The following is a 27,596-nucleotide window of genomic DNA, read 5'->3' as shown; positions in this document are numbered from 1 at the left end:
ACTCGTGCGCACATACATACACACAGGCCACAGATTAATCTATGTGGAGAATGGGGATGGGGGGTGCCTGAGGGGGTGGGCGCGCGCGCGCGCGCGGTCTCGGTGGAGGAGGCTAACGCCCGCAGCAGCCCGGCAGATCGCGCGACTTCGCGCGTATCCCGTGATAAGAGGCGAGAGGGACGAAGGACATCAGTATCCAACATCGGCGCGCGTGACCTCGGTCGCGAGCGGTTGCAAGGTCGTGCTAAGGTCGTTTATCGAGGTGTCTCCCTCGCCATCGCCTCCGCCGCTCCTCCCATCGAAATTGTCGAGCAGCGAATCGCGCATTTCGCGTTTCTCGCGAATCTCTCGACAATGTAGTCGATCGAGAGATGCGTCGGACACCCCCCCATCCACCGAGGTTCGCGCTTTTGCGCGGTATTCGGTTCGCGGGTAAGCCCGACCGAGCGCAACATTTCTGATATCGACGTCATCATGCCGGAAAGAACCCCGTTGATGCGGAAAGAAACCCCGCGGAGGGCGACAGCCGATTGAACGGCGAAGAGAAGATATAGAGCTGTCAGCCGACTCGCGAAAGGTCGTTCACTTGGAGTTGGAGGTGTCGCAGCAACGTCTCGCTCGAGCCGCGGGCAGGGTGAAAAAGGTGTCGCGTTGAGAAGCATATGTTTACGCCGACTTATTATCACCTGGGTCATCGCAGCCAATTCGCTATCTCGAGACAGATTGATAACTGATATGAATATCTCTCCTTTTTTTCCCGACAGTTTTCTAGACTTTTTAAAAACATTATAATGAGTTGTACGATTATACAGGATATTTCCTAAGTAAGTACAAAAAATTGAAGGGAATATTCCGTGGCTTATTTTATGGAGAAAAAGTTCTACAAATATATGTGTTCTAAGTTGCTTTGTTTTCAAAATATAGGGTGTCAAAGTTGTGAAAAAAAAATGAAAATTTCGAAAATCTGGAAAACGTTTATAAAGATATTTTCAAATTTAGTATGCGTACATGTGGTAGTAAGAACCATTTTCCAGTACCGATAAAACATTTTTAGAACCACCAGTAGTGCAATTCTGTAACTCGTTATGCCGTCGTTATGAGCTATAACGACAATTGCGCAGCTTTTTTACCATATAAAATATCTGCACAACGATAGTCGATACCTCATAACGAGTTACAGAATCGCACTACAGGTGCATCTTTAACATCCATGTATTTTGAAAACAAAGCTAATAAGTCACGGAATATCCCCTTCAATTTTTTGTACTTAAGAAACACCCTGTACATAAATTTATTATTATTATTATTATTATTATTATTATTATTATTATTAAAAAAATATATATTACAAGATATGAATTTAACAAATGTTATATTACACCAACTATGAAAAAATGAAAGGTATTCGCAGAAAATGAAAAATCCCATTCTTTTTTAGGAACTCCTAAGAATCTATAAGAAAAAAATTAATGTATGATCTCGTCTGGAGAATACCTACCTACGAATTAATGTTCATCATTAGGTAATTCTAACATCTCTATGTGCTCACGTTTTTCTCATGTCGTTATTTTCCGATAGATTCGGCGAAGATGAAGGCGACCGTATCAGGCGTTTCTCTTCTTCTGGGTCTCCTCTGCGTCAATCTTTCGGGTGTCACCATGGACGCTGACCCGTTCTGTGGTGGTCACTTGGCCGGCTCCAGGGGTGTTGTACACACGCCGAATTTCCCCGGGCCGTTTCCGATTCCGATCAAGTGCCGCTGGGTGATCGACGTGTCCGACATCCCGTCGACCAACAGCTCCATCGTTGTCTACCTGACGCAGCTCTACGTCTACAAGGGGCTGCGCTTCACCGAGTACGCGTACTACGAGTCCGAGACCATGAACTATGGGGCGGCCCTGGTTAAAGAGGTGACCGAGGGTAACGTTTTCGAGTACCGACGCCTCAGGACGTTCAGGCAGTTCCTGGTGGTCGAGTTCGAGCTTGATCGGCTCGAGGGTAATCACGTCAGGGTGCTGAATGACCTGCTTGACGTGTATGGATTCAACGTGACGTACGAGATGACCGAGGAACACCCGAATCCCGATTCGTGCACTGTACGTGATTGCTCCTTCGCGGGCAACTGCCTCGTCTCTGCGGATTACACGTGAGTTCCCGGTTAGCCAAATTCGTCGGGAACAGATTTTGAAAGTGTCTGCTGCAAATTTTATCGATAGAATGCCGATAGAAATGTAACGGAATCTGCTGACAAAATATAATGGCACAATGACTGCAGAAACTGAGCAAAATCTGCCATTTTATAGCTATTTAAATGATATGTTTTATTTAAATATTTATGTAATACGAAATGACAGATTCTGCTCGGTTTCTGCAGATAATTTGCTATCAGATTATGTCGGTAAGTTCTTTCGGCAAAACACGACTTTAATGTGGATATAGATAACACAGAATCTGTTGCGATATCTCAGCAAATTTGCTACCAATCTATTGTCATACCGCGGGTCAAATTAAGAAATATACAGTCGAGGCTGATTTGTTTATCACTTATACATTTATGTATTATTTCATTAGTATACCTTTTACTTGTAGGAATATTTATGTATTTATGTATAGTTTTCGTGGTAATTTGCTTTTGATTATACTTGCGCATTATTATCTCTGTCTTGCTTCTTTATAATTAATTTTCCTTATGCATATCTGAAACCATAATCACTTTTGCAATATTGATTAACTTTAACAAGTACAATATTTGAAGTTTGAACTTACAAAGCGCTCGCGTTATTGAAGTTGAAGACAAACTTTTCAGACAATGTGCGAAATTACACATCACAGCAGAAGATTAATCAAGAAATTTAATTAATAAAGAAAGCTGAAAATAAATTAACCAAAGTTACATGTGAAATGTTAACTTGTATTGAGAAAACATAATTATTATACCAGATATATATATTTTTTGACCAAACTGACTTTAATATCAAAGATTCTTACATTGACTTAACTCGACGTTTCGACACTGGTTTTGTGTCCTTTTCAAGAGATTTCTAAAATGTACATAACGAAGTCATTACAAGCACGCTGTTACAGAAACGAATGTCACACAAGGAACAATTAAAAAGGAAATATCTACCTATCTAATCCTGTTCACGATTATTATTTCCTACAACGGATTAAAAAGGTGAGCTGTTGGCTCAATCTGCAGATCCTGTTCCTTGTGTTAATCCATGACTTCAGCAATTTTGTGTTGCCATGTCCATAATCCTTGGTGATGTTCTCAAAAAATCCATCCTTCCAAAACACCATTCTTGAGGTCAGTGGTGTGTAATAAATTAACAGATTCTTTTCTTCGTCAGTGAAAAATTAACCAGAGATATATATTTTTTGACCAAACTGACTTTAACCCTTAAATGCCACACCTCTCAAGAATCTCGTAAATGACACATGGGGTCTAAAAGACCCCAGCATGAAAAATGTCTCCTTACTTATTGATTTTTTGATATTTAGTTATGAAAATTATTTTCAATGTTGTTCAAGGCTTAGAAAAGAGAATAAAATGCTTATATTGTTAAAATTTCAATTTCAACATAGTATAAAAAATTAAGAACGCCAACAGTTAAAATGTTGGCTCCAAAAGCAAAAAAATAAAAAATAATAAATAAATAAATATGAGCTCCATATTTGGCGGGAACATTAGAAAATATATCATTCTAAAGGGTCTGGGGTCCGCTGGACCCCGGGTGGCATTTAAGGGTTAATATCAAAGATTCTTACATTGACTTAACTCGACACAACTCGACACAAAGGACACAAAACCAGTGTCGAAACGTCGAGTTAAGTCAATGTAAGAATCTTTGATATTAAAGTCAGTTTGGTCAAAAAATATATATCTCTGGTTAATTTTTCACTGACGAAGAAAAGAATCTGTTAAAATAATTATTATAGTTCTTGCAACTAATATAATCATCTAAAATAATCTTTGCAACAACAGACTGTGAATTGTAAACGTAATACTTTTATTTTAGCTACCTACATCTTTTAATTATAAAAAGGATATTTTACTAATAATCTAAAAACAATAAAAATCTAAACGGGATATTTTATTTTCCTTCTATATAAGTTGCAACATTTTCATTAACAGGAAGAGAACATTTAGTCTCGTTTAATATAACACAGTTTCGCCAATTTGCTATTAGAAAATCACTCTCGAAATTCGCATCTTTTAGAAACTTATATCTTCAAAGATAAATACATCGCAAAAAATTAAATGTTTACAAAAAGTAGTTGCTATAGGATTACGAATCTTGCAACTCATGAATCGTTAATGATCTTTCGCGATTTGCCTACTCATCTTGAAAGCACAACGTTTCCTTAATTGTTACGGATTTTCTTTCGCAGGTCCTTCTGGTGCGATTGTTTCGATGGTTTTAGCGGAAGGAGCTGCAACGAAGGTCCGTTGTGTTTTAACGACGAACATATTCCAGTTTGCCAAAACGAAGCTACATGCAGGTAATAAATACATATCTCTATCAGTACAACGATATGCTTGAGAAAGATTATGCAATGAGTTGAAAAATATATACATAAAAACACAATATTAATTTATTTGAAATAAACTTTAGATAGCTTTGTGTGTAATATAATCAATGTTAAATATTTCCATGAATATTTATTTCATTATAAGTGATAAAATATGCTATTACTTTTGAGTCCATTTACATTATTACATAGTTGAATAGCCATAAGTTTTTGTGCGACTTTTTTTCTTGTAGAATCAAAAAGTTTTCAATTTGTAAAATAATGTAAAAATCTTATAAAGAATCATAAAATATATTTGAAAAATAAAAAATTTTTATAAAAAATTATATAAATTATATATATATAGATAAATATTATATATATAAAATTTATATATATAAATTTTTAATATATAAATTTTATATATTTTATATATTTTTATATATAATATTTTATAATTAAAAAAAATTTTTTTAAGAGATAAGGCGGTTTGCTGAATGAGTAATAAGCTGCATTTATTACAGGCAAATTGGGGCAGAAGCAATGCACTGTGATTGTCCGGATGGTTACGTTGGGCACAACTGCGAAACTCGTCTTTTAGACACCTCAGACACCGGTAATATTTTATCTTGATTAGATATGTTTGATCCGTTTTATTTCGGTACACAGATTATTCATACTCATCGTTAACGATAAGGCTGAGTAAAGTCGCGAGTGAAAGTCGCGTGAAAACACGAGAATCTCTGGAATTCGAAAGAACTGATTAGTTATATCTTCACAGAATGCGCTTCGGAGAATTGCATACTGCAATGTCCTGTTGACGAGCAGGAGCAGCCGTGCACTTGTAAAGACGGCACAAAGATATACAACAGTGAGTTTTAATCTTTTGCACATCTAATAGTTTATTGCTAGACGTTGTTTTTCTTTATGTATTTTGCGAGTCTTCAGCATAGTTTTTTTTTTAGTTTAGACTTTTTGATCAATCTTGATTTTTTTTTTAAATTTTATCTAACATTTAAAATTAAATAGCTTTGTAATTAAGCTTAAATATAAGCTTTATCGAAATGAAACAAAGGATATTATTTTACCTAGTTATATATCTGAAGCTTGATTGATTAAAACATTAACGTTTTTACACTTTGGTCAAGCTAAAATATGTATTCGAAATTACTCAAAGAATTCGTAAAAGAAAATGCGACGAACTTGGAACGTCTTATATGACGCATGGACTTTGTATTCGTAGATCGATCGAGGTACGAATGCAGAATCAAGTTGTCGAACGTTACGTCTCTCCGCACGGGTCTGATATCTCAACAAGGAAGTTTGGAATTATTTGTCAGCAAGCAGGTAAGTAAAAAGGAGATATTTGGTTCATTTGACTGTTTTTGATAAAAAAAAAACATTTATATATTGTTTATATTGTTTAACAACAATCGTTTGCCAAAATGAGATTTTGTTTTGATAGTGACGCACTTCGTGAAGTGTTTGCGATAAGAGTATGAAGAATAAAAGAACAATCACGCATGCTTTGACGCATGTACATGCGAGTTTATGTAAAAACGAGATATGCATAAATGGGTTATATAATAAAATAGGATTCTCAGCTTTTAAAATAGCATGCATGCGTGCGCGCGGCGTTTCGAAGACTGTTGGAAATATTACAGAGATTTCCCGATGTAAAACTACATTCCTGGTTTAACGTAAGCACAAGCACATGACGTCGGTCAGCGGTGTATATTGAATCGCAATCGACAATATGGCAATTACATGTGATAATGATTTTTGTACAATTGCGTCAATTTACGCTGAAGAACGCACGTCTGAACAGACACATTGTTACTTACAATCTAATCCGTGTAAGTGAATCCAAGGAGCAATCAATTTATTGCGACTTGAATGTAAGCTATGCTTAGTAACAATACAGAAATATCCGAATATACGTCAGAGTATCAGTATGAATATTAACTAATTATAGCATACATGTATATATCTCTCTGAAATACTTACAAGGGAAGGGTCAACCCTCGGGGTCACCGATTTTGTCGAAATTTTACTAAAATGTAGTATTGATATAGAAGTGACAAATGCTGTACGGAGACGATGCGCTTCTCAACCGTTGCCGAGAAATCGCGATGTACTTATATTACAGTATACATCATATACAATATATTTATTATTATTATTATTACTTTTAGACAAAAAATGTTTATGATTATAATTTTGAAACTGTGCATAAAATGTTCGTAAAATATTAGCGATTTTGAAAGTAAATAAAAATATATATATATATATTGGCGGGGATATTTACATAATATTAAAAAAATTGTATGTATATTTATTGGTTTATTTATTAGTTTTGTATAGGTATAAAAAAAAGGTTACAATAAAAAAAGGCGTACAAAAAGAGAATATTATAATAAAATGATTGCGATTATTCGTCGTCTTGCTCTGTAACTTTACAAACTTTAGAGTGATTGAAATAAAAAAAACAAGTGAAACATAGAACTGACTTACACCAAGCACACTTTATAAATCCAATTTTTTCGCAAGCACATTTTGTTTTTAATAATGAGACAGGAAAACACACGTCATTAACATTCAAAAAGCTCGGCCGTTCGCTCGTCAGTTTTGATGCAAACCATGCGTATTTAATCATAAGTGAAAATACCGGAGCATTTAACTGATGCAATATTAAAGAGTGAATTTTTATAACATCTTCACGAAATGCTATTTCTCTTTTTTCTTGTAGTAATATAGGAGCCTTTTTTTATTGTAACCTTTTTTTTATACCTATACAAAACTAATAAATAAACCAATAAATATACATACAATTTTTTTAATATTATGTAAATATCCCCGCCAATATATATATATATATTTTTATTTACTTTCAAAATCGCTAATATTTTACGAACATTTTATGCACAGTTTTAAAATTATAATCATAAACATTTTTTTGTCTAAAAGTAATAATAATAATAATAAATATATTGTATATGATGTATACTGTAATATAAGTACATCGCGATTTCTCGGCAACGGTTGAGAAGCGCATCGTCTCCGTACAGCATTTGTCACTTCTATATCAATACTACATTTTAGTAAAATTTCGACAAAATCGGTGACCCCGAGGGTTGACCCTTCCCTTGTTAGTTATTTATGAAAAATTTTCAGATCGCTGTCATATCTATTACAAGATTTGAAGGATCGTTTAAAAACTAAGGCAAAAGCATTTAAAAATAAAAACTTTTATGGTGATACATTATAAATGTATACTAAATATTATTTAATTAAGAGAAATTGAAGTTCAATATTGGAATAACTTTTGGACTTTAGAATGTTCTTTATCCTTTATTTAATTACTAATATGCGTCAGCCACTCAAGTCTGGTCAAATTCCCATACAGTGGCCACGTCGTAACCGTGATTCTCTTTCCTGATGTTTTCCGGTAAAGAATATCGTCGTAGCAATCTCAATCGCTTTTTGAGATCTTCGCTCAATCCGTGCCTTCCTGGATCTCCTAGATAAATTCGCGCACCTCGTTCATATGCGTCTTCCAACCAGGTCATTAAGGTGTTCGCTATTTCCTCGTCGTACAATAAATCACCCACAAAGATCACGTCGTATAGACCTTCTAATGGTTTTTCTAACAAGTTTTCCCACAACACCTCAATGTCTACGTTGTTTAATATCGCATTCATCGCAATAGCTACGCAAGCGACTGAAATCAAAGAAACATATGTCTATTTTGTTAGTCGTCAACATAAGCTGCTTTTTACATTTTATCGTTAGTATATTTCAATATGATGATAATTTAATTTTAATGGTTTTGATAATTTACGAGAAATATTTAATGCAATATTGCATAATTTAATTTAAAATTTTTAATATATTTAATAGCAAATATTGCGCATACGTTTCACTCATTCTTAATATTCTATTTTTTAAATGTTACGTTTTCTATATTTTAATAGAGAATGTAACATTTAAAAATTTTTTCTTAATTATTTCTCTTTTCTCTTAATTATTGGAATTACTAATAATTCAAAATACACTAATATCACTAATAATTAATTTTGCAAGTAATCAAAAGACATTCTTTCATTCAAGTAACTGACCGTATCGCGCACGCAATTATCACTATCCTACAACTCTGACAATGAGTCATACATTCTATTAATAGATTTACTCATGAATGTCGCTCACGTTTTTACATCTATTATAGATGTTTACTTCATTATTTAGTTTTAATTACAGTCTTCAGAAATGCGAACTTTTAGTAATTATTGACTAATAGTTGTTATGTAAAAATTATTAATAGATATCTGAATAGATATCTTTTGTTAACAAAAAATGTATTTTGATTTGTTCCTAGGATGTGTTTCTATTACTTTATTTGATATTTTTCAAATTTCGTACAAATTGCTTGAAAAATTACGAATTCGACGTTCTGTAATTTATTTTTTAATTTTGTTACTATTTTTTGTTTTGTTGATAAGAAATCTTACACACTCATTTAGGACATAACTAATAATACAAATAGAATGCGCATCTATTATCCATTCTATAATATTATCTAATAATTCGTTCGATAATCGATATGTTCAAAGATCAAATCGTCGAATAATCTTTGCGGTTGAATGCCACCACGAACAGAGATATAATCAGGAGAAAGTGAAATTCTCGAACACTGATAGTATCCATCATATTATGTCATTGAGTTTTTGTCGCTCATGGCGATTGATTTGCTCGTGGACATTGGAACGGAGACCGCACGCGTCTTTGTGCCGTGTACACAACGTCCTTGACTTATATCGATTCGAACCAAAAGCACGCCAGATTAATATGAAACGCTATGCCAGCAACGAAATAATCACATTCCGCGAATTTTGAAGTTCACGAGAAGCAAACGATGTCGGAAACCCTATTTGTATACATTGGATTTTACTAGAAACACTATTTCTTCCAAATGTAAGCAAAGAAAAATCTAGCAGAAAATGTTATTAGCGCAACTCGTTTATATTTTCCTTTTTTCAGACTAATTCCAGGATAACGTATTCACGATGTTAAAATTTGATTAATATGGTTTATAATGCCGATTATTTATTTTCAATCTCGGCATAGCGTGTCCTTATTAATTGTATCGAGAATTTGTTTCTATAGATTTTAAAGCGAATCCTACGAGCGAATAATATTCAATTTTTCCTTCGTCTGTTAGAAAGTACGATTCATCGTTTGGCATGCTACACAGATGCAGTACCAGGAATCGACAGCCTTTCTCTGACGCACGAGAGGCAATTCCTTCCTCTTTGTGCCTGCGTAAAATCCTGGGGAAACCCGTTCCGTGTCCCACCTTCTTCCACCTTTCTTCACCTGCTTAATTTTCAAGACGTGAGTTTTTCATTCGAAGCATCAATATTGATCATGTAAATTTTTTCAAGTTATTACTCAATTAATAATTTTAATCCTGAACTCTCTGCGAAGAATATAATAAGAGGGAATAATGCCATTGATGAATAGTAATAGAAAACTGCCAGACTTGCAAGTATTACGCGAGTTATTCTATTTGTTCTAACGCGCAATAGTTGCGGCGTTACATCAAGAATTAACGACGTGTCAACGACTTTCATGATAACCGATGGGAGCTCAATCAGCGAAGAAACACGCAGAAGACACGTCAGAAGGGAGGATCTCTGGCGCGAGCCAGTCATTGATAGAAACGCTCTCGAGGGCATTAATTCTACGTACTGTGCGCAATACGAAACGCGACAGTTACTATCAGCCACTTATCAACACTGTTTTGGTCGCTCCGTGCAACACGATCGTGCAAAGGCATGGCAGGCACGTGAACGACGAAACGGGCGGATACATTCGGATGCACTTTTTTTTTTTATTTTTTTTTAAGTCATGCCCATGGAATCCGGTCTTATCTGCGTATGGATTCGTACCAATTATCGGTGTCGCTGTGTACGCACATTTATTTATCGACAGATAAACCCATACATAGATACGAGTGACGTCAAAGGGAATCTTTCGAGTCTTCCCTTTGAATTCTCAGTCGCTTGTTTTTCTTTTAGCTACTAACATTCTTCAGATCAATGGTGTAACGTGTAACTTATGAAATCCGAAGGCAATTGGATATCCCCGTCGCGAGGAAATTCCCGTCAGAGACTTCTTAGGAAAGAGGAAAATTTCACAGAAACTTTATGGGTACTGAACTTACTATAGGTATTTTACTCTAGATACTGAAAGGAATTTAATTAACATGGACATACATGAGATGCAAATTTGGCATTCCACTTCTTCACTTTGTTTTCTTCTCGTTTTTCATAATTTCCTCTTCTTTGGAAACGAGAAGCGCTTTGTTTAAAGCCTATTAGTTAAACTGTTAAACCATCAGGGTCTGTGTAAAGTGATCCACTTAACATTACGCCATTGGCACGTTTCCTCACCCTCTCGATCTTGGCGCGAGTCGCAATCGAGACAGGCCCTGAACAACACGGATCTTCTTTCTCCCCTACTTCCTTCACATTCGTGGAACTTCACACGAGGTGAAAGTTCTCTTTTCGACGTTTTTTATTATTTCGAGGAAACTGCGAGCAAACGCAATACCGCGTGCATATGCTGTTATATTATGAGCAACATTGATACGCATATTTATCTTGGAAGATTTATGAATTGTCGCAATCGTTTTTTGGTGCAGTTTTTGTACGATTGTTAATGAATCAAACGTCTATTTATCATGTAATATTTCCTGATGATGAAACCAATTTTTCTTTTCATTACTTGTTACATTATTGTAAAATATTATGGTGTCATATTTGCCGTAATGTCAATAATAATTGCGACATCGATGACTCTTAGATACCTGCACGATTATTCTACTTTTTTCAGATTAATGGGTTTATCTTATTAGAACTCTCTCAACACACATATGGCGTGTATCTAGCTGATTATGTTATCAGTTACGTTATCAGTCAAGGGTATTGCAATTATGACTGATACGGCGATACGGCGCGTCGAGTAGAGAAATCGAGTCGGGACTCAAATTCGCGGTTTTATTTTATTCTTATATGTCCTTTGAATAACGTAAATTTACAAGCTAAAATTTTATTCTATATTTAAGGAAAGATTTTACAGATTTAATTCCGAAGTTATTTATAATATATGTATATTTGCATATATTAATTAATAATTAATGTGTTTTTAATGTCAACTCGCTTCAAGTTTTTTCAAGAATAGAATTATTATCACCATATACCTTTATTTAAATTAATAATAATAAATTAATAATTAAGTGTTGTATATACCAACCTTTGCTGATGTCATTTGCAACAATCTTACACGTTTCATTCATTAATTTTGCAGCTATCGCCGTAGCGCCGCATCCCGCACCCAAATCCAATATCCTTATTCCATCTTTTCTCGCATTTTGTGCCATGCGCCCTAAAATTCTTTCCTTTTCGTCCAGAATGAATCTCGTAAGTACTTGGCCTCCAGGCCAGTATATAGACCAAAATGGATCTTGAAATACGTTTCTGGTCAAGAAATCGAATCTTCCATCTGTACTTTTATCAATGAATGGCTCGTGATATAAGGGACAGTTCTCTGTTAGCAGGAATAACTTCAGTTCCGGAGTCAAATGATCACTAGTCATCTCCGTGTTTTTCAAGATCGTATTCGCTACGTCGTGATGATTCTGAATAAATCTTTTAAGCGACGTTCTGTGGCTATTACGTAGAAAATTGTCCCACGCCTCCTTTGTGCTCCTTGAAAATTTTCGTGCGAAAAGTAGTTTCTTTAAACATATGTTTCTCCTGATAATCATCGCTATATCTTCGAAACCTAGAAAGAATAGCTAATTATAGACTGTTTATGTAACTGTAACACGTGTGGCTTTCAGGAAAGTCTAAAAATATATTCTACATCTGAGAATCAAATCATTTTTACAAAATGACAAAGAGGGAGAGACATGATCATTGATAACTACCGGATTTCAATAAAGACGCCGATAAGTGATTATCTTTCAAGAAATATATCACAGCAATGATGATTTTGTTTTATTTTATGCTCGCGATAAGATTATCGATTAGTTAAGTTGCGTTTAACTTGAGAATCTTAAATACAGAAAATATTTTGTTCGTTATTTATTTCAAAAACTTCTGCGTCTTAATTTCTGGAAATTTTATAATAAAGCGCATTGAAAGCATTTTGAGAAATAAAATAGTAAAAACATTTTTAAAATATTTTACGTTAAATACGAAAATTTCCTCATTATACTCCAATAAGTATGTCATCAGTTTTGTCAACGTTGCAGTTATTCCCTAGAGAAATTTGCATTTACGCAAACGGCATTCGTAACACGCGAGAATAATAAGGAAAAACGGCTGACGACGAAAGCAGAATTGTGCTAATTATTAAAATGTTTCTAGTTATATGTCTCGTTTTAAAGTGGATATCTACCAAAGACGATAATCTATGTCCAAGATATTTGGGATTTCCCCTCGAGCCTTCGGTTATAAAATGTTCCATTTATCAGATCAGTTAGAGATACGAAAAAAAAAACACCTGTTGCTTCTTTGAATGACGAAAATTTTGTTTCCGAGTAAGAAACAGGTGAAAACTTTTAGAAATCCATCTGATTTGTAACTTTTGAGAATTATTTTTCTCTATAACTATTATAATGCTTTTAATTGGCAAATGTCTTTAGAATCCTTCAATATATATCGTTCTATTTTTAAGTATCTTTTTACGAAGAATAGTCTTCCTTCTAGAATGAGAATTAAAAAAACTAGTTAAGACTAGTTAAACAATTATATTTTTATAATTCAGAAATATACGTCCTAAAATTAGTTCTAAATAAATTTAAATGTATTTATTTACACAATACAGCCATACGATATAGCATAATTTATTAACCTTTAAGGATAATTCCCTTCGATGTAATCTTGATATATCATCGAAATAAGCGCAGTTTATTCCGCAATACGCATTATGCATTCTCTCTCTATTTGTCATGAGTAGCAATATTAGCAGATGCAATTATATTCGTTAATTAACACAAAGAGGATGACCGATGCAATGAAATGGTTACGAAAGCAAACCTTCGGTTTCTGCGATTTTTATACGATCAAAAGAGGCGGTATACGCGGAATTCACATAATCATCTCTCCATATTGCTATATGCGACTATATTTAGTGTTTGGTTACTCTCCGACGCTTTTAACGTATATCAACGTCTCGTAATATTATTTTTTACATTTCTTTTTTTAAATGCTTGATAATGAACATTTTTATTATTATTTTAGTAATATGTTCTTTCTGCAGGAAATAAATCTTAACAAATTATTTTGTTGCGTAAGTAAATATCGTATAGCGTTTAGAAAATATTGATTTACTGGAAATATTGATTTTATTTTATTCTAAATTATGTATAATTTTTTAGGCGACAAGATCGGATTGTGCGGAAAATTAATAATGCCGTGTGGCACATTCATCAGAAAGTTCCCCGCTCGATGTGTATTTTTCCAGGTGGATTTAATCCTTCGTTTCCATTATCGCGGAAATTAAACGGCTGATGAAACATACACATCGATGGAACAAAGCATCCGTGACTTGCATCATCTTCGCAAAGCGTATATATACGTACCATTAATATAACGCGACGTACGTATAATCGATTCGAAGATGATACGCGTAGTCGTCGCGGATCGTCTATCAAAATGAAGTTTATTGACCGATATAGTCGCGCGCAACGGTCGATGAACATGGCTGTTCCTAGTCAGGTGTTTGCGGATGATGAAACGAGATATTGATATTGGGTACCTGTATGATGCAAAAGGCAAGAGTTTTCGCGGCCTCGCTTATAACTCTTTTCAAATGCACTCACGAAGTTATTCGGAGTTACTTTAACGAGCAATTAAATTACGAAAGTGTATTAAAATGCTCTGGACCTATTTTCAGACTTGGGTTTTTTCTTGCGGTGAATTTTCCAGTTCTCGATGAACTTCGCTAGAAGGCAATGTCATCATGACGATTTACATACAAATAACGCACGTGTCGTGAATCGAAGAAGTTGGACGTAACGATGAGATCGCTAGATAATCCGTATAAATTGATGTGAAGCGTCACCCTCGACCTGAACGCTGTCTCTCGCCGTCGGTGAAAATTGTTTGCGCTGCTACTAAGTAATTATGTTTTCTAACACGGCTGGTTCTCGGTAGTTTCCGGTGGAATTTTTATTCCGCTGAAAGTTTAACGCGTATAATTAATTGCGTCATTTAAATCTGTTTGGACGTAATTTTTTTATTGATATATGGAGCGATATTCCCGTCAATATTAATAAATATTTATTATTCGTTGAACCATCGGGATTAACGCTGTGACTTTTCCACTACAAATATTTATAGTTAAAACTGTGAGGCAAAAAGCGACATTAATATTCATATAATGTTTTTATGCAATTCTCTGTGAGAGAAACATCAATATGAGATATCAATAATACGGTCAACGGGCAGGCTCGTTCTGTTTTGTTTTGATTACTCTTTGATTAATGTTGCAAATTTCGCGAACTCTGAGTCGCAATGAATATGGAATAATAACGGGAAATTTAGATTTAACTGTAAAGATATCTTTTTATTTACTAAAGCTCCACCATATCTTAATCGGAGAATAATTACAATACAAGGAACATATACAAAAACAGGGAAGTTTATTTTTCTCACAAACTTACCTTGAACTTATGTTCAACCGATGTTTCAGCGAATCGCTTAAAAGCTACACACGCAAACATGCGCAAAAATCGACACTACATCTATAGCTATTTATCGATCAGCAAATAATACGATATGTTCCAGTGGCGTTAAGCTGAATCATACATATACGAGACTCTATGAATCAGTTTATTTCAGTATCGGCGCTCTGGTATTTGCCATTGTTAATTATCTTGGGATTCCTCCGGCAGATAAAATTATTCCTTCTTTATTGCTCACAATTTTAATTTTCGTGACATATTTATACAGGGTGTTCCAGATCAGTCAATAAAATTTCAGGATCTTATAGGAAATTGAATTTGGAACAAAAAAGTTCCTATAAGTATAGGTTCGCATAGGAAACGCTTCATTAAAAAGTTATAGCTAATAAACATTTTAAAAATCACGGTTTTTTTATTTTAAAAAATTACTCGCTACTAATTATTACACTAAAGCGAACGCTACAAATGTAGTATTTATACAAAGATCATCAAAAGGTTTTTTCAAGTTTCTGCTTTTTTCGTTGTTTTGAGCTTATTTTCTTTTGAACGCCTTATCAGAATTAAATGAAATTGGTGTAATTTAGTTTATTTATTATTTAATTGCCACCAGATTTATTTCATTACTTTTTTTAAATAAATGAAGGGTTTTTTGAAAGGTTATTTTAAAAAATCATCAATAAAATGTGATTTTTCGAAGTTTATTAGCTATAACTTTTCAACAAAGCGTTTCCGGACCTGTGTTTCCGGAACTTTTTTGTTCCAAATTTAATTTCCTATAAGAAGTCCCTTGAAGTTTTATTGACCTGAACTGGAACATCCTGTACATGTGTTTCTTTCTACAATTTCCATATAAGTTTCACAACTTATTGTTCAATTCTAATCTCATATGAATGTTGATCGTTGCCTTTTAACTGGAATTGTTTACCTAATTCTGTTTTTGTTACTTTGAGATAAGATCCTGACTTCGCACGTGTTTGCGGTGTTTGCATGAAATTGTTCTTATTACGAAATGCATTTTTGTTATTCTTCGGTTGTGAAAAAAATTTTTCATATAAAAACATGTAAATATGTTTTTATATATAAATTTTATATTAAAATTTTTCATATAAAAACATATGCAAATATGTTTATATATATATAAAAAGCAGAATTATGTATAAAATATGTTCATATATGTTTTCTTTTTCTTGTATAATTTTGGTTCTTATATACAGGAAAAAATAATAAGAAAAATAAAAAACAATTGAGAGAATCATTTTCATATTTATTTTTTAAATAAAAAATGAAGTTTGAGAAAATTAAGAAAAATTGCCCACACACATGGTGATATATGTATAAATGTAATAATCGTATAAGTATACATATAAAATGATTATATATAAAATATTATATAATCTAATCGCAATTTTACTTTTTGTTTAAAAAACAAAAAAAAACAATGCAAAAAATTCTCTTAATTGTTTTTTAATTTTTATTACTTTTTTCTCTACATATAAGAACAGAGATAAGAGAAAGAAAACATATATAGACATTTTATATATTTTTTTATATGAAAAATATTTTATCGTTTTAATTATTCATCTTTTTTCGTCAATTTCTTTTTTCTGTCTTGTATTCTCAGAGAACTTGCGTTCTAGGATACGAAAGTGATTGCTATTCTACTCTCTCCGGGAAATTCGGTGCCCAGGATCTAACTCGGTTAGAGCGAGTCTCTCTCTCTCTCTCTCTCTCTCTCTCTATCCGCGCGACCTTTTTCCTCGGGTTTCCCGGTAAAGTTCGCCGCGCCGGGTGTGCGTATCGATAAAAAGCTTCGTTATGTACATACCCAAGCGAAGGAATACCCGTGAAATCGTGGAGGGGACGGCGGTGACGAGTTAGCGCCGGTAGTGGGAGAGCGATCTCTATAAAAGCCGTCTGCCCCACGCTTGCGAGGTCATACCGTCTTGGTGAGAGAACCTCATGAGCAGAGCCGCTCGAAGAGCTCATCTGCGAGAGAACGTTACGCGAGTGTTGCGCGAGTTTGCGTCAGAGCGAAGTTGAGTGAAAGCGGAGAGAAGGAAAACACCGCGAGCAACTAGGAAGTGATTCGGTAGCCGGCTCCAGCTCCAGCTTGCCAAAGTCAGTCGACGACAGCGCCGAAAATTCGTCCCACGGACCTTTCCGAGCCCACGAGAATTCCCACGTTCAGTGAAGTGTGCAAGCGAGGCGCATTGAGGATCGAACCGACAGACGAGGATATACCCACAGATATGACTCGCTGCCAGCCGCAATCCTACCACGCGCAGACCACGATGACCGACAGGTAGCTATCGCGCGCGCAAAAAAAGAAAGAAAATATAAGTACTCTCGGTGCACGGGATTTCCACGTGGCTCGCACGCAACACTCGAAGGAGTAGCATGACTTGGCCGTGGTTCTCTCAGCGGTGATAAAGAAATGCTTGGTCACGACGAGCGACGAGGTAACGTCGATTTATCTCCGATCTCTCCTCTTTCGTTTCTTCTGATGTGAGAAATTGTAGTTCCACGTTGTGCAATAATAAATCTTACCTTGCATTATTTCCGTATCTTTGACATTGCAGAAATTATTTATTTTATCGGAGATAATAAATTCTTGAGAGAAATACAAATATCTCGCTTCTTATCTTTTGACTCCGCAGAAATTACTGTCCGTTATCTGAAGCTTGCAGAAGAATATTTCGAAACTTTTTAACATCTTTGACACGGTATAAAAATTGTCCTCGTCTCGGAACGCTCCGCGTCTTCCGCGTATAAGCGTATAAATTGTCGCGTCACAGCGATTCGGTGAAACTCGTTGTGGCAATTCCAAGTATTTGCTCTACACTGTCGCGCCGGCTTACGTAACGGACCGATGCGCAAATGATTGATCGAGAATGACTTACAGCGGGAAATCGTCGTGGTGCGAGGAGTCGCGCTGCTACGGGAGCACCGTCACCTGCGGCATGCTGCCGACCCTTCGAGAGCTGGCTTCCAGAGGGTGCAACAGCCGGGGCAGCGTCTGCCTGGTGCCCTACGACGTCGAGATGGACGCGGCCAGCCACCTTCAGATGACCCTGCTCGAGGCTTATTGCCGGGAGATCGGGATCCAGGTGCTGAGCGTGCCCAAGGAGACGATACAGCTCCACTTGTGCCCGGGAGGCACGGACTTGTCGTGCGTCCTGATAAGCAACGACGATTCATACTTTCCTAAGCTGCCTAAGTTGCCGAAGTGAAACTCAAAGACTGGTCCTTGAGAGCTGAAACTGAAGGACCGGATTACGCGCGGTCTTACACAAGCCGAAGCCATTTGCTGAGGTCCCTGCGTCGAAGAGATTCTCCACGCGAAGGATCAGGGGGAGTTTCGACTCGGCAAGAAACGTGTCCTGTGTGCCTCGCCAACGAGGCTGCTAATAATGGACAGTTTATATTGAAATGTAAATATATGTAAGCGAGATTTATTCTATCCATCTCGCCAAGTCCGTGAGTTTTTAGCTGCTTGAAAACACTTTCTGTACTCTCCTTCAATTCTCCTCTTTCTTTCCTTTCCACCGACACACGAGTACTTATCTCTACTCGAATGCAGAAAGTGTGAAGCGAAGCAGCTGATCAGGAGGGCAGATCTGTTATTGTTAGAACAACGATTGCGATCAGACGAGTGGTGTTTCTTTCGGAATCACTCGCTCGGTGGTCGTAGGATATGAAATATTGATTAGCGTATGCGACGTATATATCTATCAATTGTATACACGTTTGTCACAAGACAAACTGATGTTTGTTATGTATGCTTTATAAACATCGACAGCTGATGTCGAAAAACAATGTAAATCACATCGTCATTGATATAATATTATATGATATATAAGAAGAACACAAAAGCCTTTTTTATTTCCCATACATATCTTTTACATCTTATTCTATCTCTATCTATACGAAATCGTATAATCCGTGCTCGCTTAATTCATTAAAATTTTTCCCGTAGCTTGCAAGATACTTAAAGAACTCCAATATTACTTCCATGGAGGAATTAAAAATCCTGAACGTGACGTGAGTAGGTACACATTCGAGGATAAAACGTAACAGTTATATGCAAAATATCAAAACGGATCGCGTCTGAAATTATTTTTGTATAAAGTACTTTAGATCAATTATTCCTTTCCTCTGTCTTGCTAATAATTTAGAATACACTTTGTTTCGAAGTAACGTACTGAAGAAATAAATATACTTTTTTTTTTTTTTTTTTTGAGAGAAATATCCTTTGTGCTCAGTCGCTGTTTTACTGTATGCCGTTTCCTTCAACAGACCAACGGCCGAAGTTACTTTTCATTTTTTCGGGCATTCCGACGACGGTGATAAAATTCGCGAGTCCCTCAATCGACTCGTGCAGCGTCGACGTCTCAGTGAAATTGCGTTGGAGTCCACGCACTTCACCTTCCAACAAAAGCCCGCGCTTAAGTTACAGGTAATTCATATAAATATATATAGGTAACATTATACAATAATACCTTTTTAATTCAACCAAACTGGCTATCTTTATTTAATATAATTTTCACGACGTGACAAGTTAAGGAGATCTTTTGGTCTAATCAACTTAAATTCAGCTTTCATGACTTAGATTCAGACTTGAAAAGGACCAAAATCAATCGAAACGTCGTGACAATTATATTAAATAAAGATAGCCAGTTTGGTCGAATTAAAAAGTCATTGTTAGTTATTTACTGGCTCTTGTTTGATTTTAGTAATATTGTACATTTGAACATCAACGCGTTAAAGCAGAACAGAATCATATACATTATTATATTAGAGTTATTCGAGATTTGAATGATATTGAAGATCATTCTCCGCCTTCTCTCTAATTCCTCTAAAGAAGTCGAAGATTTAAGTTGGAGTTAAAAATCTCAGTTAACAAAAACAAAACTAACGTTTTTGAAAGTGTGATTAATTGCTGTATAACTGAAAAACCCTAAGAAACATCGCGTTTCAGAGTCTCCGTATTAATCAAGTAAACGATTACGAGGTTCACTTGGGAGAGCAAATCGTTTTGTCCTGCGCTGCTCAAGGAAGCTACAGCATAGATTTCATCTGGTACAAAGATAGCATGTTGGTGAATACGAGTAAAGCTGTCAGGTAATCCAACTATCGGCAGTTCAAGAGTTTACATTACAATATCGTAAAGCAACAGTTAAAGTAACAATATTAAGATATATATAATTTGTATATACTTCATTCTTCGTGAGGGGGTATGATTTTCTTGGTTTGTACATCTCGATCATTTTGCCATTTTAGAGAAATTCGAATTAATCGTATGCCGAATGATGGATCGGATGTATACACGTCGGTGCTGACGATCGACAAGGCGACTCTGCTCGACGCCGGTCAATATACGTGTCAGGTAGTTGACTGGGGTGTGCAGCAATGCAAAGGTATCTACATCGAGGTCAGGGATGAGCCGGACGTGAAGGTGGTGCCGATGAGCGCCACTATAGAGAAAGTAAGCTGCAAATAGATTCGTTCGATGCGCGAATAATTAAAATTTGTTGAAAAGAAGACATCATATATTATTATATATATGATGTCTATACTAATTACATATCGCATATACTTATTGTCAGACGATTATTCGCAGGGCAATGATATACAGCTGACCTGCATGACTCCCAACATGCGTAACATCGGGATCGGATTCGGTTGGACGAAGAATCGCGCCTTGCTCAAACTGGAGCCCGGTCGAGCGGTTTGGGAGGATCTGTATCCAGCGGGTAGCATTCTAAAGATCACTAACACTCAGGTAGCAAGGCGCCGTCCACGTTGATTTCTTTATTCGATTAACTATGAGGAGTTCAATGCGAAATAACGCATAATCTTTCCTCTTTCTATTAAAGTTAACTTGCTCCTAGAATTAAGAAACATTAAGAAGACTTAGTGGGTAAACTCGATACAAAGCGGCCTGTTTGGCATTTTAGAAATCGGCAATTTACACCTGCAACGTAGCGCACAAGTCCATGTCCGTGCGAGTCGAAGTCATGAATCGAACATTGATACCGATATGCTTCAAAGCGAAGTCCTGGGGTTTGCAATGGCCGGACACTGCACCTGGATCAGAGGCGTTGCTAGAGTGTCCTCGGTATTTCGTAGGCCGACGAGTGTCCAGGCTCTGCTCGATGAAAGACGCTACCACACCCGAATGGCAAATACCTGATTTTTCGTCCTGCTTATACGAACCGTTGATTTTACCGTATAATAATGTGAGTATTTTGTTCTCTTTAATACTTTGTAATCGATTTGATTCGCAAGGAGCTGCGATGACCCGGTTAGAATCCATTAAAATGGTTTTCTTTAATATGATATATGGAACATCTTTACATAGATACAAATTGTGATAAAACAAACTAGCGCGTGTAATAGTTAAAAAGCGTAGCAGTATTTTTTACTATTTAGTCACTAATTAGGTTTTAATATTTATTATTGAATATATATAGAAATTTAAAAATATTTGATATAAAATAAAACGGGAAACTTTAGTGAAAATGTTAGCTTTTTAACGAACACTGAGTTTGATTTACCACAATTGATTTAAAATGTTTCGAATTTATTGTCAAGGCATGTCCAATGTTGTGAAATTGATTTAATCTGTGCAGTTTCGAAGTCTGACATTGGGTTACCAGAAAACCACGAGTTCGGACACGATCCTCGCCTTTAGGGAGATCTTGCGCAAACGTACACTGCCGCTCTATCCTGGCGAAGGCGATCGTATAATGAGCATGTTGGCAGAAATCGAACGATATCAGCACAGTATCGATCCACAAGATGCATACACGTCCGCGGAGGCTTTGACTCACATAATAAATCGCATATTGGACGATGAATACTCAATCTTGAGTCAAGAGGTAAAGATCTAGGCACAATGTAGGAATGAGGGCTAGTTTTGAACAAGAAGCAGATTCAAATAACAGCGTTTTTGGCTCAATTTCAAACATTTCGCAAACAAAAGTTGCACTAACTACGGAGTACCTATACGTTGTTTACATAACATTGTTTACAGTCTTGTTGAAAAAAATTACAGTTTATTCAAAAAATTTATGAAAGATATTGTTATTTAAAACTATTTCATATATCCAAAACTATACTCTCTTCTTCTCTACATATCGCTGAGCTAAATTATAATTTCTAAATCATCTATTTTTAGAAACTATCGATGTTGCTTCAGCTTACGCAACGCAATTTAATCCACTGGTCCAAACAGCTGAAAGATGTATATAAACATCTGTCTCTATCGTCCATGGTTGTAGATATTCAGCAACTGCAATCTCAAAGTGGAGACAGTATAACGCATTCCCTTCAAATACCTTCGTCCGATTATATGTAATTACTTTTAATCTATTATATAATTGATTTTCTTTTTTCACCGAAATCTTCTTTCAAAATAATATATTCTTCTACAGGATGCTAAAAAAGTATGTAGATAAACTCGATGGGGAGGGAGGGGGAGTCCTAGATGACCGTACTTTTTCCCAGGAAAAAATGGTCAGAAAAGCTTCCTTCAAATTCTAAGGGATGGTGAAGAATGTGGAATGCTGAGTTTGTGCAAAAATGTTTTATTGGTGATTGCAGTATAATAGCGCATTTGATAAGTCATAAGAAATGCCATTGTCAATATGCGACACACCAGACGTGTACGAGCTTCCATGCAGAAACGCTGTGAACTGTGTCTGCTGTGAGGTCGGCGGTCGTAACTTCGAACAATTGCTGTGAGTTGCCACTATGGCACATGGCACTCCCTATCATACGCATTATCATGCTGCAATCACCAATAAAATATGTTTTGTGGATTACATGCTTCTTCATTTTTGCACAAATTCACTTTCCCACATTTTTCATTATTCCTTAGAATCTGAAGGAGGCATTTCTGATCTTCTCTCCCAGGAAAAAGTTGTTCTTCTTGTTCTCCTGGACTCCCTACCAAATTTGTCTACATAATTTTTTAGCACCTTGTATATTTATATGCGTTCGAAATTATGTCCAAATCAGTTTTCACGTTTTTGTATAAATAATTACTTATTTATGACAGATATCCTGATTGGTACGAAGACAAAGTAGCTATACGATTATGGAAGAAGAAGCAGCGCAATGTAAAATCTAATAACACGTTTACCGGAATCGTTATCGTGTACAAAAACATGTCGCGATATATACCAACAGCATACGTTAAGGAACTTGAGTAAGTTAATTTATTTAAGAAGAGATCGAACGTGAGGCAATAAGCTTGCCTCTTTTTATGAATCCGATGAATTTATTGAAAAGACAGCAGAGCTAAAACAAATAATTTAAAAAATATATAAAAAGAGAAATTTCCATAATTATATAAAATTTATCTTCTCAGCTTGTTAAAATATATAAATTAAAATTTTATCTTTGTAGCGACGGTACAGACTTAGAATTTCGCATCAATTCTCGAGCGATTGCTATCGCGGTGCCCTCCTTTGGCGCTGATAAATATAACAAGATATGGGTTGATCTGCAAATACGGCATTTACAAAATCAGACGAGCTCCTGGAACACGTCCTGCGGCCTGATAGATAACACTGGATCGTGGGATCTCAATACTTGCATAGCAAATACGGTGTCCGGCGATGTGATGACGCATTGTTTGTGCCCTACTACGGGGACAATAGCTGTTTTCTTGACGACCCGCGCAGTAAAAGTACATATTCTTCAATTAAATTTTTTTTACGTTATTTTATCACTTCTGAAGTGCATATTCCAGAATTTTTACGGTGGAAGAATTTATTTACACAAATTTTTCTATAATGAGCGAAGAGTCACGTCGTTTATTGGTTTTTCGAATGTTGTAGGTAGTGCTGGCGAAAACAGAGCAGACCACGTTTATCATAATATTCGGATGCAGCAGTTGCCTCATTCAGTGCTTGTTGTCTGCTTTGATACTAGGCGCTTTTTGGTGGAAGCACAAAAGCTGGCTGAATTTTCTAAAACTCCAGTGCTGCGGTGCATTGATAGGCGCGATGGCCATCTTTATTTACGCCGTCCACACTAATCTTCCGGAAGTAATTATATATACCTTCGTTTAAATACTTAGAACATTAACTCTCATAATTTAAAATTATTTTAGCTCTGATATTCTATTATGAAGTAAATCCTACGATCGATCCAACTGGCCAAATTTATTGATAAATATTACGACGTTTCGACCATGGATTTTGGTCCTTATCAAGCATTTAATAATAACGCACAAAAATCTTAATTAGCATGACATTGTGCCCAAATTACGTCATTCTAAAAGATAATTTGTGTGTCATCAAAGTAAAATTAAACTTGTATATTGACATAATTAGATGATTTGAAGTTGGAAATAATATTAATACTTGGCGCGAGACACTACCGTGTCTCTTGATATTATTTCCAACTTTAAATTATCTAATTATGTTAACATACAAGTTTAATTTTACTTTGATGACGTACAAATTATCTTTTAGACTGGCGTAATTTGAACATAATTTCATGCTAATTAAAATTTTTGTGAGTTATTATTAAATGCTTGATAAGCACCAAATTCATGTTTGGCCAGTTGGGTCGATTAGAAGCTACCTACGTTAATTATTCAATTTTCTGCTAGCGAAGAAAAGTCATTGTTTGTTTAAATTTTAAATCTTACGAATTGTGTACAGTTGTCATCTTGCTATGGACTTAGCATAGACTGTTTTGGATGTAATATTGCATATTTGAGGGCTTTATGAATTATAAATTTGATCCAGGTGACTTTTGAACATTCTTTTGTTAATTCCTCACTATTTCAGTCATCTTACTCGCTCGTGGCAATAGGATTAGAGGCGTTCCTCCTCGTGGGCATGTCCGCGCCTATTTCCGAGGCTCTAATAGTATATGCCGAGCTCACACAAATTCGACCGAGCCAACATCTCCAGCCAACGGTGATCGCCGTGATAACTGGTACGATTTCGATCTAAATGACCTTGCAGATAGCAGAGAGTGTGAAGTGTCATCTTGTAATCGCATGTTTCTCAGGGGTCCCGATCTTGGCTGTATTTGCAACCGAATTAACGCATAAGAGTACCGGATTGCGGCACGAATCCTGGTGGCTCATATATGGCAGCGGCGTCTACAACATATTTGTCAGCTGCGCTACAATGATGTTTTTAGTATTCATGCTGCTGTACATGGGGGTGCTCCACAAGGTCCATACATTAGTGGAAGAGAACGTGATGAAGAGAGAAGCTATAGAAGCGAGGTAGGTGCGGATTCGCTCCGTAAGATTTGTGGCCCCATTTTACGAACCGTCCGATTGTCTTTTTGCTACAGAATACGAATACTGCACCGTGCGGCTATCGTCATATGCGGCATCGTCGCCATGGAGGCATCCTCTATTTTCTATATAAATTCATCATCCGTTATTTTCCACTACGTATTTGCGTCCTTATCTTTCGCCCTGGTGAGTTTCCTCGCAAACAACAGCCGGCGTATTGACAAACAGTAGATAATAAATATATTAAAATTATTCGCTAATTATCGATACGCAGGGCTTCAGTATAATAATCGTATACATCGTTAACGGCGAGAGTGCGATTATCGGGCCAATGCTGCGGAGAATCAAGTGGAAACGCAACGTAGACGAAGAACACACGTCGGAACCCATCAAAGGTATTGTAAACTTAATCTGCTTAAGACAGTATGTCAGTCATTTTAGTTAGTGTATTATGATGTCAAAAATAAGGACATTTTTTTTTAATGATTATGAAAATCCCAGACTACTGGCACGACGAAAATGCTAACATTCGTGCTACGTTCGTTAGTGTGCTCGAAAGCTGACGCTGAAGTGGAGAACGACTCGGCGACTCCCCCGGCGTCGTCTTCGATCGTCGGCGAGCCATATCGGGAGGTGCGAGGTGTCGCCGCGGGTAGCATAGACATGCGTGACTTCGTGTCCGAGTCCTCGTCCGCCTACGCCAAGTCCTCCGTCCCCGCGGTCAGCAGATTCCTGCCGGAGATCCGGATAGATCATTCGGATAACATCGACCTCGAGAACTACAGCACGAGCCCGCGCAAGTATCAGGAACCGCCGGTGTTTGTCGACCCGGCGTTCCCGGCGCGCGGCACCCGCGTCAACGAGGCGGTGGGCTACGGCGTGAACGAGCGCGGCGGCTTCCGCGGCGACGTGTCGGGCAAGTATCGCGGGGACGGCAAGATCTTCCTGCCGGCGACCAGCGTATCCCCGGAAGCTTCGGCCAAGGTCCTCTGCAGCGCCGATGTGGAGTCGCGATTGGGCGCGATGCCGGACGTCACGCTGGCCGTGAAGAGCGACGTCGAGCTGTCGTCGCGGACGAGCGCGGAGCTGAAGAGCCGGGAGCACGTGGTGAGCGCCATGCCGGACATCGCCAACACGAGCGAGCGCAAGCAGCCCGACGGCGAGGAGAAGACGCCGGAGATCGTGGTGACGGCGGGCGGCTGCGACAGCGCGACCAGCGGCATGCTGGACCGTATCTCTCACGACCTCGATTATCTGCTTAATCGCACGCACGCCAACGAGGGAGCTTGAAATCTGCCAAGATCGCGAGAAAGTATATTTGCGACAGACGCGTCAACAGGCGTAGGTTGTTAAATTTGTACAAAACGGATTTCGCCACAAATTTCCACATTAATAAGCGAATCGCAGATCATTTCGTATCGTACTCGTATCGTAGTTTATCTAGGATAATGCTCGTCGATATTGCGTTTTTCGCTATGTAACGGAGACTTCGGAGACTATATGATAACGCGATGTTGCTCATTTGCTACAACATAACTCAAAAAGTTACTTGCCAATGATGAGAATTTAATACACTAAATGAAAATATATAGTCAGATATTTTTATTCTTTTACAATTAGTTATTACACTAAAATCCCATTTTAAAATAATATTACAAAATTTTAACGATTTAAATTTAAAACCATCTCATCTTCTGGAAAACTTTGTTTTTTGAGTTACGTCATTATTGCAGCAAATGAGCGATACAGTCGTATTAGGAGCTGCAAACCAAAATCTCTAAAGTACATATATATAATCCTTTCTTATTTCTTATACTCTCGCATATGTTCGAGACCGGAGCGCCAGACCAATTGTAATCTGATCGCTGATTATTGAATCGGCAATAGTCGTAAAAGTCGATGTGACAAGTGATCATCATCGCACTCCATCCACATCAGAAAATTTACCTTAAATCTCGAAATTTTCACGCTTTATTATAGACACTTGTATTTACGTCCATTGTATATCGTGAGGAGACCTACCGTACGAATAAATGAATAGAACGCTGAGAAATCAACTGC

General features: G+C 36.7%; 3 protein-coding genes and 2 long non-coding RNA genes across 13 annotated transcripts; 2 read left to right on the top strand and 3 right to left on the bottom strand.

The window, feature by feature from the left end:
- The first annotated feature begins 142 nt into the window (after positions 1-142).
- LOC139782772 (uncharacterized) lies at positions 143-27,592 on the top strand. Of its 3 annotated transcripts, none has more exons than XM_071721825.1 (22): positions 143-643; positions 1,579-2,146; positions 4,393-4,503; positions 5,037-5,128; positions 5,294-5,383; positions 5,756-5,859; positions 19,242-19,306; positions 19,562-19,721; positions 20,244-20,386; positions 20,546-20,750; positions 20,886-21,047; positions 21,223-21,504; positions 21,898-22,146; positions 22,446-22,621; positions 23,328-23,477; positions 23,678-23,960; positions 24,112-24,321; positions 25,072-25,222; positions 25,298-25,520; positions 25,592-25,721; positions 25,810-25,930; positions 26,083-27,592. In XM_071721825.1, exons 2-22 carry the CDS (start codon positions 1,590-1,592, stop codon positions 26,823-26,825), a joined length of 4,407 nt encoding a protein of 1,468 aa, XP_071577926.1. In that variant the 5' UTR covers positions 143-643; positions 1,579-1,589; the 3' UTR covers positions 26,826-27,592. The 3 variants fall into 3 exon arrangements, with proteins under 3 accessions (XP_071577926.1, XP_071577927.1, XP_071577928.1); XM_071721826.1 differs by lacking the exon at positions 143-643 and adding an exon at positions 667-824; XM_071721827.1 differs by lacking the exons at positions 143-643; positions 1,579-2,146; positions 4,393-4,503 and having other exon boundaries at positions 5,096-5,128; positions 19,242-19,314.
- On the bottom strand, positions 2,043-4,516 carry LOC139782777 (uncharacterized). 3 transcript variants are annotated; one of them, XR_011720993.1, is made up of 4 exons: positions 3,128-4,516; positions 2,989-3,041; positions 2,767-2,869; positions 2,043-2,697 (listed from the first exon to the last, which is right to left on the bottom strand). It is a non-coding gene; the product is annotated as an uncharacterized lncRNA (long non-coding RNA). The 3 variants fall into 3 exon arrangements; XR_011720992.1 differs by having other exon boundaries at positions 2,989-4,516; XR_011720994.1 differs by lacking the exon at positions 2,989-3,041.
- Positions 6,035-17,219, bottom strand: LOC139782774 (electron transfer flavoprotein beta subunit lysine methyltransferase-like). Of its 3 annotated transcripts, none has more exons than XM_071721830.1 (4): positions 17,091-17,219; positions 14,338-14,758; positions 11,827-12,357; positions 6,035-8,233 (listed from the first exon to the last, which is right to left on the bottom strand). In XM_071721830.1, exons 3-4 carry the CDS (start codon positions 12,338-12,340, stop codon positions 7,893-7,895), a joined length of 855 nt encoding a protein of 284 aa, XP_071577931.1. In that variant the 5' UTR covers positions 12,341-12,357; positions 14,338-14,758; positions 17,091-17,219; the 3' UTR covers positions 6,035-7,892. The 3 variants fall into 3 exon arrangements, with proteins under 3 accessions (XP_071577931.1, XP_071577932.1, XP_071577933.1); XM_071721831.1 differs by having other exon boundaries at positions 14,569-14,758; XM_071721832.1 differs by lacking the exon at positions 17,091-17,219 and having other exon boundaries at positions 14,338-15,245.
- Positions 17,200-19,137, top strand: LOC139782775 (uncharacterized). The gene is made up of 2 exons (XM_071721834.1): positions 17,200-17,567; positions 18,168-19,137. Exons 1-2 carry the CDS (start codon positions 17,515-17,517, stop codon positions 18,493-18,495), a joined length of 381 nt encoding a protein of 126 aa, XP_071577935.1. The 5' UTR covers positions 17,200-17,514; the 3' UTR covers positions 18,496-19,137.
- On the bottom strand, positions 19,120-21,363 carry LOC139782776 (uncharacterized). 3 transcript variants are annotated; one of them, XR_011720989.1, is made up of 4 exons: positions 21,240-21,363; positions 20,862-21,152; positions 20,482-20,755; positions 19,120-20,395 (listed from the first exon to the last, which is right to left on the bottom strand). It is a non-coding gene; the product is annotated as an uncharacterized lncRNA (long non-coding RNA). The 3 variants fall into 3 exon arrangements; XR_011720991.1 differs by having other exon boundaries at positions 20,906-21,152; XR_011720990.1 differs by having other exon boundaries at positions 20,482-20,739; positions 20,906-21,152.
- Positions 27,593-27,596: the final 4 nt, after the last annotated feature.

Source organism: Temnothorax nylanderi, unplaced genomic scaffold, assembly GCF_030848795.1.
Source record: "Temnothorax nylanderi isolate EJ_2023f unplaced genomic scaffold, tnyl_v1.0 TNYL_tig0439_pilon, whole genome shotgun sequence".
Classification (NCBI taxonomy): domain Eukaryota; kingdom Metazoa; phylum Arthropoda; class Insecta; order Hymenoptera; family Formicidae; genus Temnothorax; species Temnothorax nylanderi.
Note: the sequence above shows the minus strand (reverse complement) of the source record. Positions and strands in the feature narration are given on the sequence as shown.

Excerpts from the sequence above, each read along its gene's own strand:
- LOC139782772 (XM_071721825.1), top strand. The coding sequence starts at position 1,590 with ATGAAGGCGACCGTATCAGGCGTTTCTCTTCTTCTGGGTCTCCTCTGC. Across the intron at positions 19,307-19,561 it reads TTAAAAATCCTGAACGTGAC|ACCAACGGCCGAAGTTACTT; the intron begins GTGAGTAGGTAC and ends TTCCTTCAACAG. Across the intron at positions 22,147-22,445 it reads ACTCAATCTTGAGTCAAGAG|AAACTATCGATGTTGCTTCA; the intron begins GTAAAGATCTAG and ends ATCTATTTTTAG.
- LOC139782774 (XM_071721830.1), bottom strand. The coding sequence starts at position 12,340 with ATGATTATCAGGAGAAACATATGTTTAAAGAAACTACTTTTCGCACGA. Across the intron at positions 8,234-11,826 it reads TGCAAATGACATCAGCAAAG|TCGCTTGCGTAGCTATTGCG; the intron begins GTTGGTATATAC and ends CTTTGATTTCAG.
- LOC139782775 (XM_071721834.1), top strand. The coding sequence starts at position 17,515 with ATGACTCGCTGCCAGCCGCAATCCTACCACGCGCAGACCACGATGACC. Across the intron at positions 17,568-18,167 it reads CAGACCACGATGACCGACAG|CGGGAAATCGTCGTGGTGCG; the intron begins GTAGCTATCGCG and ends AATGACTTACAG.